This window comes from Plecotus auritus, assembly GCF_963455305.1.
Source record: "Plecotus auritus genome assembly, chromosome: 3".
NCBI classification, from domain to species: Eukaryota; Metazoa; Chordata; class Mammalia; order Chiroptera; family Vespertilionidae; genus Plecotus; species Plecotus auritus.
The window spans coordinates 175933730-175952590 of NC_137772.1; the positions used below are offsets into that span (position 1 = coordinate 175933730).

The 18861-nt window shown below is 40.9% G+C and overlaps 1 protein-coding gene across 3 annotated transcripts in view; it reads right to left on the reverse strand.

The window, feature by feature from the left end:
- DIP2B (disco interacting protein 2 homolog B) overlaps positions 1–18861 on the reverse strand; it is a 240991-nt gene that overhangs the window by 65047 nt on the left and 157083 nt on the right. The window contains exons 5-8 of one of the 3 annotated variants that reach the window (XM_080662808.1): positions 8448–8660; positions 5306–5461; positions 4558–4677; positions 440–637 (exon numbers count right to left, since the gene is read on the reverse strand). In XM_080662808.1, coding sequence (XP_080518934.1) covers positions 440–637; positions 4558–4677; positions 5306–5461; positions 8448–8660 — 687 coding nt within the window. Of the gene's footprint in view, positions 1–439; positions 638–4554; positions 4678–5305; positions 5462–8447; positions 8661–18861 lie in introns of all 3 variants that reach the window. The other 2 variants (XM_080662807.1, XM_080662809.1) reach the window with 2 other exon arrangements.

Consider the following 18861-nt stretch of genomic DNA (forward strand, 5'->3'; position numbering starts at 1 on the left):
TACCCTTCTTTTTTTTAAATATATTTTTATTTATTTCAGAGAGTAAGGGAAAGGGAGAGAAAGATAGAAACTTTAATGAGGAGAGAGAATCATTGATCGGCTGCCTCCTGCATGCCCCACACTGGGGAATGAGCCGGCAACCCAGGCATGTGTCCTTGACCGGAATCGAACCCGGGACCCTTCCGTCCTCAGGCCGACACTCTATCCACTGAGCCAAACCAGCAGGGCTCATTTAAATATAAGCTGCTTTGCAAATGTCAGGTTAGCAAATTAAAATATTTGTTAATAGCTGTACTCAGAACTTAGGATCCTTTGAAAATAAAAGATCTACTGAAACACAGTGACCAGCAACTGCTAAATACCAAGATAAAAACCCCTCCCATGATAATCTGGAGAATTATTAGGAGAAAAGGAAGGAGCTGGCATCTTGCAAACTCACCGTACGTGAGAGTGTAAACGGGCTTCCCTGTCACATCCAGTGCAGTCAGACAGGGGCACTTTGCTTGAGTGGTGCCCCAGCGCTGCAGGGCAGATTCCAGAGCAGGAGGCCAGTTACAGATGACTCCTAAGGGCTCTCCCTTCACAGGGGTCATCTGCCGTCCCTCAGGCTTGGGCTGGTTAGGGTCTGGCTGAGGTACTGAAACAACAGAAATGAGATCTGATTTAAGTACAAATACCAACCAACACAACTTAGGTCACTAAACCCAAATACACTTCCCTTTTCCTTTCATCTTTATCTAGTTTGAACTCACTCTGAGAAAAGAAAGAACATTGTTAGAAGTGGTAGTCCATAACCTGGGCCTTAATTCACTTTCCCACATAACTGTAAAATCACATTTAATTTAATTTAATCTACTTTATGCAACAAGCAAATCCTGAGCCCGACAAAGCAAATCACTGAACACATAGAAAAGCATAAAGTATAAATTTCCTTTTAGTAATTTCACAATTTTTAGTGAACTTGTTTTGAAATCTTTCATTTGTGTCCAATGTCAGAGAGCCAAGTTCCATTTTACCAGATAACATTCAATGAAAAGGGACTGAATGGGGAGTCAGGAAAACCAAGTTTATATTCACCTTTTACTAGTGTGACCTTAGACAAACTGAGTTACCTGAGTCTTGTTTTTCCTCATCTGTAAAATGGGGACAGTAACAATTACACCACAGGGTCCGTATCAGACTCAAACCAACAATGGGCATGCATGTTCCTTCCATGGCCAATCCCTTTGCCTCATGGTGAACCCGTACTCATCCCTCTTAAGAAGCAGCTCAACCAGTGCATTCCCTGGGAAACCATCTCCCACCATTTCTCCCTCGGTGCGCCCACACCATGTGGTAGTCCACCCTTATTAAAGCACAAGGCTCCTCAAGGCCTTCTGATCCTGTACACGTTTCTTCTCCACCCTAAGCTTTTTGAGAGAAGGCATGGTTCTTATTTCTCTTATTGCCTATAGTGCCTAATACAAAATGCTCAATCAATTTTAATTAACTTGAACTCAATTTGGGGGAGATAGAAAAGCTCTACATTATTAACATGATCATTCCAGAAACTGGCAGTGAATAATATTTCATATTCTTTCATTTAGATAAAGCTAAAGTCTTCAATTTTTCTACAATAAACAAGTATTATTCAAATAATAAAAAGCAAAAAAAAAAAAAAATCCTATATATTCACAATAGGAAAGATAATTTACACATGGAATAAAAAATCAAGTATTTACTGAGTACCAATTATGTAGCCAGGATGTGATAAACAGTGAGAAAGTAAATACTGCATCTGTTATTCTTTGACAAACATTTATTCTTTCTAAAGCTATGTGCAAGGAATACAGAGTCTATGTCCTCCAGGGGTATCTAGAGTACAATGCGGACACACACACACACACACACACACACACACACACACACACAGAGCTAAGTAAACATGAGCAGTGTATGACAGAGGCATGTATAGAGAAGGCAGGCGGGAGAGGGCCACACTGCCCAGCTTAGGGGGTGGGATCCCTCACCTGTAGGAGGTAATGCCTGAGCTGAGTCTTAAAGGTAGGTTAGGATTTAGCCAGGTGAATGGGAGGTAAGAGAAGAAGCACAGAAAGGACAATGAACAGAATGAGCAACAGGTATTAGATGAGCAATTGGAATATGAAATAAATTATATTTTATAGCTCAATTTGATGACAGATTTGAGAAGCTCACTAAAATATCTTGAGTAGTTTCACTTCCCACATCACCGTCCTTCTACTCTGTATATTTCCAGACCCTAAACCATCAGATTAAGTAAAAAAAAAAGAACATGGATGAAGCTAAGTAAATGGCTTTGGTTTTGCAAACAGACTGTACATATGGCAGGCACAGTCTTCCGGTGATAAAAGTCTGTACATTGTTGCCGTCCACTAGGCCTCAATGCAGACCTCAGGGCACACTCAGACTTCCAAAGACATAGGGGTATCTCTTTCCCAAAGGTATTCTTATTCAAATAAACAACTGTTGCCTATTAATAACTAGTGACAAGCTGTTGGTTCTATTCTGACAATGAAAATTGTTTCAGTATGATTTCTATTAAACCTTGAGCTTCCTTTGCCTGGTCAATACACAGTGCTAAAATGCCTGGTGAGGTTATTATTGGCAAGAGCACCTTGAACATCAGTGCATTGAGAAAGATCCCCTTAGCTCAATGAGTTCAGTGACTCTTAAACAAAAGTTCATCTTAACCTCATGTGTCAGGTTGCTTGTTGCTTCCTGCTGCATAAAATGGGTGAAGACCAGATCTAGACTACTCATGGGCCTATTTCCAGTAACAGGTCTGGGGTGACTATTAGTCTCAGGATGTAAAAATGGAGTACAAAGCTACCAGGGCTTAATTCTTTTGACAAAAGCTTTTGTTAGGTAGATCTATTTGTCACCTAGCTTCAATAATTACCAAATGGTCACTCTTGTTTCATCTATGCCCCCCAAGGTGTTTCCCTCCCAATCCTTCCTAGATATCATATGATTTCATCCATAAATTTTTTAAATTACTGAATGAATAAATCACTATCACCACTTCCTCTATGAAGCTTCCCCTAACCACACAGATGCAAATGATTTCTTTCCTTCTCCAACTACCTGTATTAGTTGATACATATTTAATGGCTAAACTTAGTTCTCACATGTATATATTTTCCAACAGGTCTAAAATGTAAACAACATAATGGAAGAAGGAAGTTGACTATATTTTGATTACCTTTTTCACCATCTACCACATTATCTTTTTTTCACATTATCTTTTTTTTTTAATATATTTTTATTGACTTTAAAGAAAGGAAGGGAGAGGGAGAGAGAGAGAGAGAAACAACAATGATGAGAGAGAATCATTGGTTAGCTGCCTCCTGCACACCCCCTACTGAGAATCAAGTCTGCAACCTGGGCATGTGCCCTAACCGGGAACTGAACCATCACCTCCTGGTTCATGGGTTGACGCTCAACCACTGAGCCACACCAGCCGGCCTACCATGTTATCTTAAAAAAAGCAGTCATATACTAGTATATGTGTTGACTGGCGGATTTAACAAAAAGGTCTGTTATATCAAAAAGATTGGGCAAACTTTTGAGTTTGGTATCAGTATTCTAGGGCAGTGGTCGGCAAACTGCAGCTCGCGAGTCACATGCGGCTCTTTGGCCCCTTGAGTGTGGCTCTTCCACAAAATACCACGGCCTGGGCGAGTCTATTTTGAAGAAGTGGCGTTAGAAAAAGTTTAAGTTTAAAAAATTTGGCTCTCAAAAGAAATTTCAATCATTGTACTGTTGATATTTGGCTCTGTTGACTAACGAGTTTGCCGATCACTGTTCTAGGATAATGCCAAGTACAAATAATCCTATCTAATAAAGAGGGAATATGCTAATTGACTGTCACACCCTCACAAATATGGCGGTGCCCACAGCAAATAAGGAGGGAATATGCTAATTGACTGCCACACCCTCAAAGATGGCGGCGCCCACAGCCACAAGATGGCGGTGCCCAGTCCCCTCAGCCCCCCAGCTGCCCAAGGCCGGCCCGAGGTGCAGGCAAGCCTCGGTTGGTGGCTACCCAGCCACCCAGGGCTGCTTGAGGCTCAGGTAACCAGGGCCGGCCGAGTCTTGCACTGCCAGGAATGGCAGCAGCAGAGGTGTGATGGGGACGTTGACTTCCCCTGATCGCCGGGTCGCCTCCCACCCCTGAGGGCTCCCGGACTGTGAGAGGGGGCAGGCTGGGCTGAGGGACCGCCCCTCCAGTGCATGAATTTTCATGCACCGGGCCTCTAGTTTTTCAAATACTGTATTTGGCAAAGCTCCAAATTTCAAAGAGCATATTTTCAAGGATAGTTCAATACTCCATAGTTATCTCTTTGCTTTTTTCTCCCGCCCTCCCTTCCTATTTTTCATCTGAGATCTAAAATATAATTGATCCTTAGGGGAAAAGAGCAGAAAACTATGAACTCGTTTAACCCAAAATGATGCCTTGCTCATCCTTACATCCTATAGTACCTGACATGTAGTAATTGCTTAAGAAATGTTTGTTTATGGTACTGTTACTACTACCTTCCACAATTTCTTCAGAGTCATCCACAAAAAATTCTTTTAAGGGAGGCCTTTTGGGTCGTTTCAGAGTGTTGAGAAGCTGTTGGATTTTTGTGGATACTCTGCTACTGACAGGAACACCTATAAGGGAAAAAAGGGTAAGTTAAAATTAATTGATTTCAGGGATATTTTAGTTCATCAATTTTCTTAGAAGTTTTTATTTCTAATGATTTTTGGCCTTTTCCCACAGTCTCATCCTATTTCAACTGGGACAAATAAATACAAATATGTCCATGACAAGTTTTGATAACAGAGAATATGGTGCTATTATTAATATATTGCTTAAAGATGTCACCTAATCTCCCTTTTCTCTTATAGCATTCTTTTCTTTTTACATATTCAATTTTTTATTCAAAGTATCTTTTTTTTTAAATATATTTTTATTGATTTCAGAGAGGAAGGGAGAGGGAAAAAGAGATAGAAATATCAATGATGAGAGAAATAATTGATGGGCTGCCTCGTGCACGCCCCACACTGGGGATCGAGCCCGCAACCCAGGCATGTGCCCTTGGCCGGAATCGAACTGGGGACCCTTCAGTCCAAAGGCCAACGCTCTACCCACTGAGCCAAACCGACCAGGGCCAAAGCATCTTTTGAAAGTACAGACTAAGTCTAAACAAGTGTCAGTGTGGCCACAGTGCAGGCTGCTGAAAGAGCATGCTCAAGATGACCTGTGTTACTGGATTTCTACCCCATAAGAACTCCCTACCATCAGCTGTATCCATAAGGCTGGACCTGTTGGATCCTTTGTGCATGCCTTTAACTATTCCGGAGGGGGGCAGATCAATATTTGCTGGGCGTATTGAGGATGATGATGATGATGAAGAGGTAGTTGTAGTGACATCAGGGGGAGCAGAAAAATTCTCTAAGAGGGGAGAAAACAAAATTTAGAATTATATTACATTAGCAGTAAAATAAAGAATTTTTAAATCATTTTTGTTGTTGTTGTTTTGCTTTGCTTTTTAGCAAGGAAGAAAACTATGGGAATGAGCTCTTGTAAAACAACCTTTGGAATCAAATTCTACTAGCAAGATATAATGAGAGAGCAACAGATTAAGCCAGGGCTTATGAGTTTTCCAAAATTATTTTAAAAAACTCAAGTCGCCTTAGTAAGATCAAATCCTCTAACAAATGTTTCTCAAAAACACTCTTCTATGTAGAAAGACTAGTAGGAAACCAATATTAAATAAAAATAATCCTAAATAAAATAAAAATTACAAATGACTCCAAAATGAAACCAAGTGAGTATGATTATATAGTTACTAATATTCTAGTCTGTTAAGCATTTCTTCATGTTTATGTTCGTTTATCTGTAATATTTCTTCTTCTATTGAAGACAGAAATAGTATCTTGAGAATGGGTCAGATAATTCGAGTTTCCAGGTGAAGAAAAACAGATAGGTCTCCTTTTCATTTCTATTAATCGACTCATAGGCAACTTGGATCTATACACACAGACCAGGTTCTTCCCTTGCTCTAAGCATGGTTAGTGTTACTGTACTCTGTTTCATGTATAGATTCTTAATATAAAGGAACTGAATGACATAAATTGGAAGAGAGCCATTCAACATGGATGTGTTACAAAAAAAGTAGAAGAAGAAAACATCTGGAGAAGTAAAAAAATGAAATCAGAAGTAAAATATACAATTCACAAGAATAATAAAAAGCCACTCAAAATGATAAAAAGGGGAAAAATCATAATATGAACAATTTCTAAAATCAATTTGAAAGTAAGATCTCTATGTTCTAAAAGTCTGTAATTACTAGTTTAATAGTTTTTAACGTTTTAAATATAGTACTAACTATAAATAAATAAATAATAAATAAATACAGTACTGGCACAAGTATATTGCAGTATATCTCTTTTGTAGGATAGTGTGGTAACAAGTGTTAAAAACCTGCATTTGTATTTGACACAGCAATTACACTTATAGAAATACATCCTAAAGAAATAATCAGACAAATGCATAAAGTTTTGTGTTCATGAATGTTCATCCCAACAGTTTTTATAATAGCAGAAAAATGTATAATACTTAAATGTCCAAGATTGGGGAATGGCTAAATAAACCAGGACATGGCCATACAGTGGCATATTTTGAAACCATAAAAAAAAAAATAGTATAATTCTAAATTAATGATATAATAGATGTTTGTGATAAGAAAAGCTGATTATGAATGTTATGTTTAATGTAATTTCATTTTAGTAAAAATAAAACCTACATATTTATATGCAAATAAAGTCTAAAAGGATATATGAAAAAGTGATAACATTAAAGTGTTATCCATGGAAAGTAGGTTTATAAATTATTTTTCTTTTATCAGTACTTTCACATTTTTCTATCAGAATCATTAATTACTTCTTTTAAAACATGCAAAAGGCAATAATGTTAGATAAAACTGTTCTCTTTTAGACCAATGTGAAAATAAAACCTGACCCAACATGACTGTTGCTGTCTCTTCCAAATAGAAGAGGTGGTGAGCATGCTCACCTGTAGCTGCTTTGGGAGGTTCAGTGAGTGACAGGACAGGGTTAAGAGTGCAGGACAAATCAGTGCTACTGGCACTTGGCTTTTAAATGTAGTCCATCATACCCTCAAGGTAGCTATTGTAGTTAAAAGTTATTGGCTTGAATTAAAACTTTTCCAAGTTTTTCTTTTTAATTAATAAAAGAATATAGGTGCAATCTCCCTCCTGGGAGATTACCCACACCTTTCCCCTCCCCTCGTTCTTCCCCTGGCCTGTTACCTTTACGTTTCTCAATCCTAAGCTCCAAGGACCCTTTTCTTTCACCTCTGTAACATTCTAAATAAATTTCCTCTTATACTTTGAAAAAATAAAATAACAATATATATATAAGGTGATATAAAAGGTCACTGGTAAGAAAATTAAGACACCAAAATGTAATTGATTGTCTAGAACAGTGGTCGGCAAACTCATTAGTCAACAGAGCCAAATATCAACAGTACAACGATTGAAATTTCTTTTGAGAGCCAAATTTTTTAAACTTAAACTTCTTCTAACGCCACTTCTTCAAAATAGACTCGCCCAGGCCGTGGTATTTTGTGGAAGAGCCACACTCAAGGAGCCAAAGAGCCGCATGTGGCTCGCGAGCAGGAGTTTGCCGACCACGGGTCTAGAAAAAAGAGGAACGTGTAACAGACACATGATCTGATGTTCATATACATCACTTAGTGTGTGTACCAACCAATTAAGCAAAAGCAGAGAACTGAGCTGTATCTTGATTTGCAGTTGTCACAAACTCTTTAGAAACAAACACAAAAGAACATAAAGCAGAGCCAAGCCAAAGCTACATACACACCGTACAGGTGCATAGGCAACACGCAGCAGCTCAGAGTCCCACCCTCGGGCTGCACACTCTAGTTGCAGCAATAACACAGCAGCAAGGACAATGAATCCAGTCTTCATGCCAAAGACAAAAGGGCCTCACTGAAATTGTCTTAGTACAGAATTTACTCAGGTTTAATGTTTTTTGTTTGAGAGAACGTAGACAATAATCCTGGGAAAAATCTAAGATGTTGGTATTTTAACACCTTTGATCAAATGGAATATTCTTCAACAGGGATAAACCCTCGCTAAGACTGGTGTTATATCTTGCAGCTTGAGTATTGCTTATGGAAATAGCTATGGCTTCAGGTGGGCAATACTTTGCACCAAAAATGCAGACAAATGTATTGCTGGTGTTTCCTTCTTTGCTTCATTAACTGTCATGTTCTTTCTGATTCTACTTTTTAGGCCACTCTGAAAAACCTAATACAAATCAAAAACTCTTTTCTGGATACTGGGAGCCAAATGGGACATAATTTGGGCTTCTTGGGTAGACCCAGCTCCTACCTATTCGAGCATTGGCAAATACATCAGCTAGAGACCCACTGGTTCCTTTGACCTCTCCATGGGACAGCGTAGAAGATGCGGATGAAGAAGTGGACGATCCCTGAATGGAACGGTTGATCCAGGACTCCGCATTCTGTAAGCTCTGTTGTAAGGCAGCAGAGAGCGCAGCTTGGCGTCTCAGAGAGCCCTCATCCTCGGAGGCCGAAGACGTGTCTGTGTGGAATTAGAAAAAAAGTTGTTCTCGATCCTGCCTAGAACAGAGACCTTTCACTTGCTCATTGATCACACATTCAATTTTGACACCAGCAAAACATTCGCATTCTTTTTTAAAAAAAATATATTTTTATTGATTTCAGAGAGAAAGGGAGAGGGAGATGGAAACATCAATGATGAGAGAGAATCATTGATTGGCTGCCTCCTGCACGCCCCACACTGGGGATAGAGCCCACAACCGGGACATGTGCCCTTGACCGGAATTGAACCTGGGACCCTTCAGTCTGCAGGCCGACGCTCTATCCACTGAGCCAAACCAGCTAGGACAAAACATTCGCATTCTTAAGGTAAACTAATATGTCAAGCTTCTCCAGAATCACAAGGGAAGGTCTATGGACCAAAGCGCTGAGAACCAAGATCAACAGTAATTAATATAAATGCTAGAAGTCCGGTCAGAAGGCTGAATTGGTCTCTTTGATATTCACAGGGTGAATATTTGCATTTTATTACCTACTGCTGACTCAATGGCCTAAAGCACACTCCCCCAACCTGATAATCTTACTGTTTACTAAACATTGCCATTGATATGTCTGTTTGCATTCCTAAGAGGCAATTGTGGGTTCTAGTAAATAAAAGCAGATGGGAACAGACACTCAGAGGAACTTGGCCACTACAGCAAAGCTTTCCCTGGCTTCCTCCATAATTTCCAAATTTATATTTCTTGTCTTGTGCATTAATTTGCGCATCAGCCCTTTCTCCAAGCCTTTGAACCTGAGGCCACGCTGGCTGTGTCTTCACACAAAAGACTGCAAAACTAAGTCTAAATCTACAGGTAACTAAGTTATTTTTTAAAAACCCATTTAGAACATTTAAACTTCACTATTTTTCTGATCTGAGTTTAATCAATACCTAAGTTCTTTGGCATATCTTACTTATGTTTAAATAATTCTGAAGTGCTTATATATCATCCTCAATCTCTTAATTTATAGAACCTATAAATCAGATGCTACACTGATTTCAACAAGTACTTATTAATTAATGTTTACTTAAAAGGAAATAATCTTGATAGGGAGATATAAAAACTTATTTTAATTAACAACAACTTAAGTGTCAGTGAGAGGCTGGGGAACTGATGTGGAATAAGGAATAATGCTTAGCCTGAAGGCATTCAAGGTTTCAGTGAAAAAGACAGCTGGTCACTTGGCACAGGTAAGCTTTCCAAACATGACAGGAGAGGGCACTGATCTGTATTTCTCTTCTTAATTCTCAGAGAAGAACTGTGAGAAATTCACTGAGGTCTGTATTTAGCCTGGCCCTGACTTCAGGAAAATAAGGCCTAAATTAGAAAAGCATATTGAAAAGAAGAAAAAAAATTAACCAAATATAGGATAGCCAAGGGCAGCAGAAGTCAGGGATTTGTTCCAGGGCTCCAAGCTGACGAGGCACACAAATTAAGGGGCATTTGGTCTGATGTGAGACAAACCCTTTAAATGATTTTAGGGGTTATAGTTTATGGCCTGCGTATTGAATTTCATTCATTTTTTTAAAAAATTAAATGTTCTGTGATTAGTCCTGTTGAATTCTTTCCTATAATTCAGGTGAACCTATAGGTCCATGTTCTACTTTGGCTCAAAGAACTAGAGAGATAACACTGCAAGTACCAACAATGGAAATTTGAACCACAAAAGATTAATTTAATCTAGAAGTCAAATTTTGCAAGAGAGAAAGTTTATCCTTGCTTTCTGCTCTGGACTACTTCCAAATTATTATCTCATATTGAAGGAGATATGAGGCCCAAGATTTGTTTTGTTTTGTGGTGTGTATTTTTTTACAATGTACTACATAATCACTACCTATGCCAGGAACTATATATCAGGTTCCGGGGATCCTGAGATGTATGAGTTCTTATGAGACAGGAAGGGCCCTAAAAAGGCTTACAGTCTAGTACAGGAGAGACACACAACCCCAGACTGTTTCACAGGAATACAACAGATGCTAAGAAATAGGGTAAGCAAGGGTTTCACTCCAGGGGCACCAATCCCAGTTGGGGATTTCAAGGACTTCTATGTAAATGGAGCAAAGACTTTGAAGAGGTAAGGGGCACCAGGTGAGGCTGGAGATGTAGACAGTGATCAGACCTCAAAGGGATAAACAATGAGGTTCTTTAAAGGGCAAAGAGATCTATAATGCAAAAGGAGGATGATTAAAGGAAAATATAAAGAAACGTAATAGCATCTGTCATGTTTTAAGGAAAGCATTTTGCATAATTTCCAGAAATTATTCTAACATTTCTATTCTATTCTCTCTCTTGGGAGAGAGATTTCTATCTTTGCAAATATGCTAAAGAAGGGGATCGGGGGAGGCTGGGACAGGTGAACCTGACCCTTAGAATAAATTATTTTTAGGGTATAGATAATATATCTCTGGATCCCATAAACTCCACTAGATACGCAGGCTATCTTCATTGAATCATTTATTTTAATCTGTATAAGTCTAAAATCAGAATAACTCAATTTTTAAAAGATAGTAAAGGCAGTATTTTCATGATTAAGTTTATCGAAAACTGGCTTCATTATGTTTCTATATTGAATCAATTATGTAATTAGGTATATTGTTTCAATTCAATTTCCTCACTGGCCTGCAGTCCTCCTCAGAGTGTTCAGTGACCATGACTGTGGGCAGCGTGGCAGAGTTTAGTGGGGAAACATGGCTCTGCTGTCTGTCTTCCGTGTGACCCCTGGGGTCCACCCCTTACTGGCTGTGTGATGTGTGGGTAAGATTACCCATCTGAGAAGCCTGGCTGTTTGTTCAGCCATTCAATAAACACTACTAAGCACTTCACTAGTTTGATATAAAAAGATGAGCAATTAGTTATGAGAAGCATAAGGTTGGGGAGAAAGAAGTGCGGGTAGAGGGAAAGCTGGGAAGGGACAGAAAACAAGGCACATTGAAGATCTGAATGAAATTAGACTAGCTGAAGCACAGGATGCAAAATCGGTAGTGAAAAAAGATGAGGGTGGACAAGGGAACAGCACTTGGTTGCTAAGGTCAGTGTAAGACGTGCTAAGGAAACTGGCTTTTATGTTAACTGCAGTAGTAGGCCAATGAAATGAGTCCGTGTCCAGAAAGCAGCCCCAGCAGTGACAGCACAATAGCAGGTGGAAAATAAACATTAGGTCTCCTTTTCCTCCCAGAATAACCCACCCTACGTTACCTCATGAAACTGGCCGGGCAAAGCTTAAAGCTGATTGTGTTTAAGATCACACAAAATGTAAGCACTTCTCTGAGACTGTATCTTTTTAAAAATAAAAACGAGCTCCCTTAATACTTATATGTTGCCCTGGCTGGTGTTGCTCAGTTGGTTGAGCACTGTCTCCTGCACCGAAAGATAGCTGGTATGATTCCTGGTCAGGGCACATGCTCGGGGTTTGGGGCTTACTCCCCAGTAGGGGGCATGCAGGAGGCAGCTGACTGATGTTTCTCTCTCCCTCTCCCTCACCCTTCCACTCTCTCTAAAAGTCAATTAAAATATATTTATGCTAGAGGCCCAGTGCACGAAATTCATGCACTCGGGCGGGGTGGAGGGCCTTCAACCTGCCCTGTGCCCTCTCGCAGTCTGAGAGCCCTTGGGGGATGTCCAACTGCTGGCTTGGGCCCGCTCCCCACGGCAGTGGGACATCCTTAGCGCTGCTGCGGAGGTGGGAGAGGTTCCCGCCACCGCCGCTGCACTTGCCAGCCGTAAGCCCAGTTTCTGGCTGAGCAGTGCTCCTCCTGTGGGAGCACACTGACCACTAGGGGGCAGCTCCTACATTGAGCATCTGCCCCCTGGTGGTGAGTGTGCATCATAGCGACCGGTCATTCCACTGTTGGGTTGATTTGCACCTTAGCTTTTTATTATATAGGATATTTATTTAATGTCACCCAGAAAATTGCAATGAATTTGTAGAAGTTCAGGGAAGATTAAATGAATAGAAATAAAGCTATCATTTCCCCATTGATTCTGCTCTGGTTGAACATGAACTCACAAATGTTTATCTGTTATAACTAAAGTCCCTTACCTAAGCTCTTGTATATGATGAGTACATCTACACAACACAATTTTGAAAACACAGTTTGCCCTTCAGTTTATAACTGATATGATTTTAACACAGCATCATTTAATACTGATCACCGGAAGCCTAACCTCCATTTATAACCAATTAGAAAACATACATTCTAAGGAAAGAAAAGCCGAGTTTACTAACTGTTCTTAACTACTGTAGCACTTTCAGTCATTAGCCATGTGTGGAAATGACGTCCCCCTTCTTGGTGGAAAATATATTTATTATATCTAAAAGTGTTTATTAATTAATAAATCTAATTTACAGGTTGAATTTAAATACCTACCATATCCACTCTGCTCCTGATAAATGAAAGCAAACCTATACAAGGACTTGCACATAGATGTTCATAGGAATTTTATTTGAATAACTAAAAATAGGAGCAGCCCAGCTGGCATGGCTCAGTGGTTGAGCACTGACCTATGAACCAGGAGGTCACAGTTCGATTCCTAGTCAGGGAATGTCTGCGGGTTGCAGGACTCAATCCCCTGTGTGAGGCATGTAGGAGGCAGCCAATCCATGATTTTCTCTCATCATTGATGTTTCTCTCTCTCTCTCTCCCCTCCTATCCCTTCCTCTCTGAAATCAATAAAAAAATTTTTTTAAAAAGCAAACAACTCAAATATCCATCAATAACTGAATGGATAAATTGTGGTGTATGTATATGATGGGATACTAATCAACAGTAAAAAGGAATAAACTACAGTACTGATACACACAAAGTGAATGAATCTCAAAATATTTACACTGAGTAAAAGAAGCCAAACCTTTTCCCCAAGCCCCCGTAAAGAAGTACAACTGTATGATTCTATTTATATAAAATCCTAGAAAATGCAGACTAATGTAGTGATAGAAAACAGATCAGCGGTTATCTAGCGAGGATGGGGAGAGGGGCTTACAAAGGGATCATGAGGAAACCTGGGGGGCTTGTTTATCTTAATCGTGGTGATGACTTCATGTGTTTCTGGTCAACACTTACCAGAAGTATACTTTAAATATGTGCTGTTTACGTCTATTACAATTCAGTAAAGCTACAAAAAGCTAATTTAAAAAACTGTGGTGAAACTGACACCTGGGTGAGAGGATGGAAATCTGGAAGTCAGTCTATACAACCTGAGGCAAAGCAAGTTTCTCTAGAGGCAAGGAAAAAGTTTGAAGTTTAGGGAAAATTTTTTAGAAACCCCAGAGGAGACAGCCTGGGAGTAAAAATATATATGGGAGAGAAGATGAAAAGGTTAGTTCTGGAAGCAGGCCAATCTGAAACTACCATGGGCAACAATCCTGAGCAACTGAATCGAGCACCAAACCCAAATGGGTGCATGCATGCTGTTTCACCAGAGAAGTGTTAGGGAGTCTTCAGAACTACCCAAGAGATTTTCACACCCCACAATAATCTATCTCTGTGCACAGAGAGCTGGCTGGGACTGAAAATCACCACCAAGAGACTAATTAATTAGCAAGAGGTCCATGAGTTGCCTGACCATTAAAATCCAAATGGGGATACTTCTGAGAGAAGGTGCAGTCACTATAATTACTCCAGGGTCACTCTACCTATGGGGGGGAGGGGTCTCCAAACATTGTTTTTCTAGATATTTTCCCACATCTATGAAAAAAGTTTATAAAACAAATCAATATCCTACATAATAAAAGCCTAATATGCTAAGTGTCCGACTATTTGTTTGACTGTTTGACCAGTTGCTATGACATGCACTGAACACCAGGGGGCAGATGCTCTGAATGGCAGGTTAGCTTGCTGCTGGGGTCCGGCCAATCGGGACTGAGTGAGATGGCCGGACACGCTCTGGAGCCCTCCCATGGTCCCTCCCTGGCCCCAATAGTGCACTGGTGGAGTCCCTTGGCCTGGCCTGCAGCCTCTCACAATCCGGGACCCCTCAAGGGATGTTGGAGAGCTGGTTTTGACCTGATCCTTGCAGGGCAGGCCGAGGGACCCCACTGGTGCATGAATCCATGCACCGGGCCTCTAGTTACAAATAATAGTGGGGTGAGAAGAGAGATTTTTTTTTTTCACTTATTGCCTATTTGAAATTTAGATCAAAACATGCAATTGTTAGAGCTCCAAAATTACCAGAAAATATTTACTGACAATATGGTAGAATGAGAGGCAATATGCGAGTGGTTTAGAGAATGGGCTTTAAAAGTCTGACTGATCTGGACTTCAATCTCAGCTCTGCCACCGAGAGCTGCTCTTAGGGGTCTTTTCCTCCCCACCCTCCAGACCTGCTGGAGTAGAAGGAGCCTCACATTTGGGCTCAGGGGAAGTGGAGGTGGAGGCCATGGGCTTTTAGAACTCAATAATACAAGTAATTAGCATAATCTAATCACGCTGTGCTTTGTGTCTCTTAAAGTTGTCTTGGCTGTGTATACAAACTACCCCCCAACTCAGAGGCTTGAAAACTGTTTTCAGTCATTTTATTGCTCAGTTTTGCTCCGATGCATATGGTTCATCTGTTTCCTGTGCTAGCTGCTAGGGTAGCTGAGTGGCTGCTGGAGTACACAGCATGGCCTCCCCTATGTACTTGGGTGCTTGGTGCTGGGGTGCCTTGGTGTTGGGGTGCTTTGGTTCACTTCCACATGGCCTCTCCCTGAGGCAGGATAGGAAGAAACCAGGAAAATTCCTTGGCAAGTGGAATGGGGAAACTGAGACAGATAGCTGAACAAACTGACCTAGCAATTTACAGCCAGATACAGAAGGTCACCAGGGCAGAGAGTCCCAGGTGCTTAGCAACGGGCAAAACTGGCACAGCCCTGGCCTGCAGGGTGGCCTTTCCTCCCCTAATCATGCGGTGGAGACCCCTGACCTTTCCCCCCTAGAGATAACATCTAGGCCTTAGTTTTATTTCAGCTCCCGGCCCAAAAAAGCGGCAAAACCCGATGGATGGGGATGCCAGGACCAGCAATGACTAACTGTACAAGAAAGAGGAACTGGCCCTGAGGAGGGTCTGCCTAGGGCCAGCCAGTAGTGTGCAGGTTCTTGACTTCGTCCAGGAAAAAGTTCACCACATGAGGCCAGGTGAGCTTTCGAGGACGTTTGTTAAAGCTGGGGGCAGTGACACAAAGAAGGGCTGGGGAAATGAGCCTAGGCGGGGCTGCTTTGGCTCACTAAGGAGTCAGAGAAAAGGGGGCCTTGGGGGCAGGTTCAGGGGTTTGCCTGGGATGAACTGCCACCGCCCACTGCTGACCTGGTTACAAACCTTATGGGGTCCCTTTGAGTTTCGGGGATGCATGCCTGTGGGGGGAGAAGGGGTGGGGGAGGTGTGGGTGTGCTCCGTTCTTAGGGGTCTTAATTCTCTGTTTGTTGTTCTATGAAGGCGAGTGTTTCTATTTTTGGATGGTTTGCTCACATTCAGTGGGTCTGTAGCTGTGGGAATCCCAAGTTCCTAGGCTGAGGCTGTGTGTGCCAGAGGGTGATGACCAGCCTTTATGTTAGTTCTCAGCAGATACAGCCGTGAAATTTAAATCCTGTACCCACTGACCACAAGTACTGAGGGAAGATGCCTGTCTATCATCCCAAGGCCAGGTGCAAGTCAAGCTTTCTTGACAACATCTTCTTTTGCTGGCAGTTTAACTTTTTCAAACTCATTCTTCTGGTGAAGATATAAGCCTCTCCAGGGATCTCGATTCCAGCTTCCAACCTATAGAGGTCCAAGGTCTTACCTTTCTACCCCTTATGGTGACTAAAATTTAGACCCCTACTTTACTGCCTCCCTTTCTGCAGGGGAGCCAAGTGTGCCCATCTCACCATGCAGATTTTCAGTGATCTTTCTCTCTCTTGCTCCTGTATGTTCTTTAAAAGGAAGCTGGTTTTATTCTATCTAGCACTTCTAAAGGTATGTTTTCTTTCCCCAATTTCTAGGAGTTTTCGGGTGATCTAATTGATTACACAGCTAGAAACAGAAGTTGGGCAATTTATAGAACCTCTACACCTGTTTTCTCATCTGTAAAATGGGGTAGAGACGGTAGACTGTGCAGTGGTCGGCAAACTGCGGCTTATGAGCCACATGCGGCTCTTTGGCCCCTTGAGTGTGGCTCTTCCACAAAATACCACGGCTTGGGCGAGGCTATTTTGAAGAAGTGGCGTTAGAAGAAGTTTAAGTTTAAAAAATTTGGCTCTCAAAAGAAATTTCAATCGTTGTACTGTTGATATTTGGTTCTGTTGACTAATGAGTTTGCAGACCACTAGAGGATCATCGAGAGAACTGAAAATGAAAAAATAAAAAGTTAAGTACTTCGCCCTTTCACTATAAATGGTAACTATGAAGTTAACTTTTATTGGCAAACCTTAAATTTTACAACTAGCTATTGAAATCAATGAATTCAATCTGTTAAGAGTGGGTTTTTATTGTGCTTTGGGTTAAAGAATATTGAGTTTTACTAGCTTCGTAAGTAATTGTGAACTGTTGCTAACCCATACTAATATTGAAAATATGCTATTAAAATTATCCAAATCTATTAGAGCATATTTATAGAGGTCTGATTTGCCTGCTCTGTTTATCTTGTGGTTTTGAACAAAATTAAAATATTTAGAAAAAACTTCCCAAGTTGGTAATTCTGACAGGTTATCTCTTTTAAGTTCAAATTAACTGACTGATGTGTATTTTGGGCTATCTGTCCTCAGAAGGCAATAGTTACTCAATTTGTTTAGAATAATCCCCATCCCAGTACCATTAAGTAAAGAAAGATTTCCCAAGCATGAGGCAGTAGTAGAGTGAAAAACAAAGTCAAGAAGACTCAGGTCTGAGGCTTAGTTGCTGTTTGACCTGAGGTAAGTGACTGAACTGCTTATTTCCTCATCTCTAAAGAAATCTGCCCTTCCTGCCTCACAGACGCTTACGAGGAGCAAAGGGGGCAGGACAGCCGCAGGTGCCTGAAAGTCTTTTATAGACCATAACACACTGTAATTCCATAAAGCACTGTTAAAGCACGTTAAAAGTATAGCAATATTCCAGTCTGTCCACCCGTCAGAGAAGCACAGAGGTAAAATTCTCCTTGTCTGGTGCTATGAATTACTGCCACAGTCACTTCAAGCAGGGCCTTATGTGAGACTAGACCTCTAAATTGAAGCTTAGTCTCTACCCAAGCCGGTTGAAATAGCTTACTGTGTTTTGGGGCCATACTGTGATTTATTTGACCATCCTGGTACCCTCAATGCAGTGTTGGGTAAGCCCACCTGGGTGCAGAAAAAGCTGAGAGGGGAAAAATATATGCTGCAGTTCTTATATTGTGTTTATTCGTATGAATGAGTAATAGTTTTACACAAAGAACCTCCACAAAGAAAGAGCTGAGGTAATTGTCTCATGACATTGGTAAATGATTTCAGCACATAAGGGGAACTGGATGGCAGTAATTCAAGCAGTCTAAAAGGACTCAGACACTAAAAGAACCATGGGGTGCTACCAACTTGGAGAATTTAAATTTTTCAATCCACAAGATAGAATTCAGTGTACATATCAATCAGTAAATGTTAGGTTGATTGACACTTTACTATTTGAGAATGATTTATAAATGAAAGGCAAATTATTTCCCATGCCAGCTATTTACCATTTACCATATTTTCTCCTTAAATCCTTTTTATTAAATCCCCCCTCCCAAATAGCTCTAAATTGTCATCAAGTCAGTAATTCTAATTTTATGTGCTGAGGGGGCCCCTCAAACAAGCTGACTGGCTAATGCACTCAAGCAGGTATCCCACAACTAGGTTCACACTGGACAGCACATCAGAGTGAGGGCCCTGACCGCTCACACATTCTTGACCTGAGTGATGTGTAGTGTGACCTCTCAGTGCACAAAGAAAAATGCGACTAAAATACTATGAGATTTGAGATTAATTTTGCCCTTTAGGAGTGGCACAGCTTTTCTAGAAACAAAGTCAAAGCAAGTTCATCTTTGATAGCTGCCCAGAACCTGTGTTTTTTTAATACAGCCTTTAACCAGCAATAATGAGTGTCAATCCTCCTCTTCCTCCCCATCCTTGTGTGAAGACTGGGTATTCTTCTAAATGCCACTGCTTCAGGGGATGCTCGAGTAGACATGTGAGATAAAGTCTACCTGCCACCCCTGGGTTAGTCTGGGAGACAGTGACA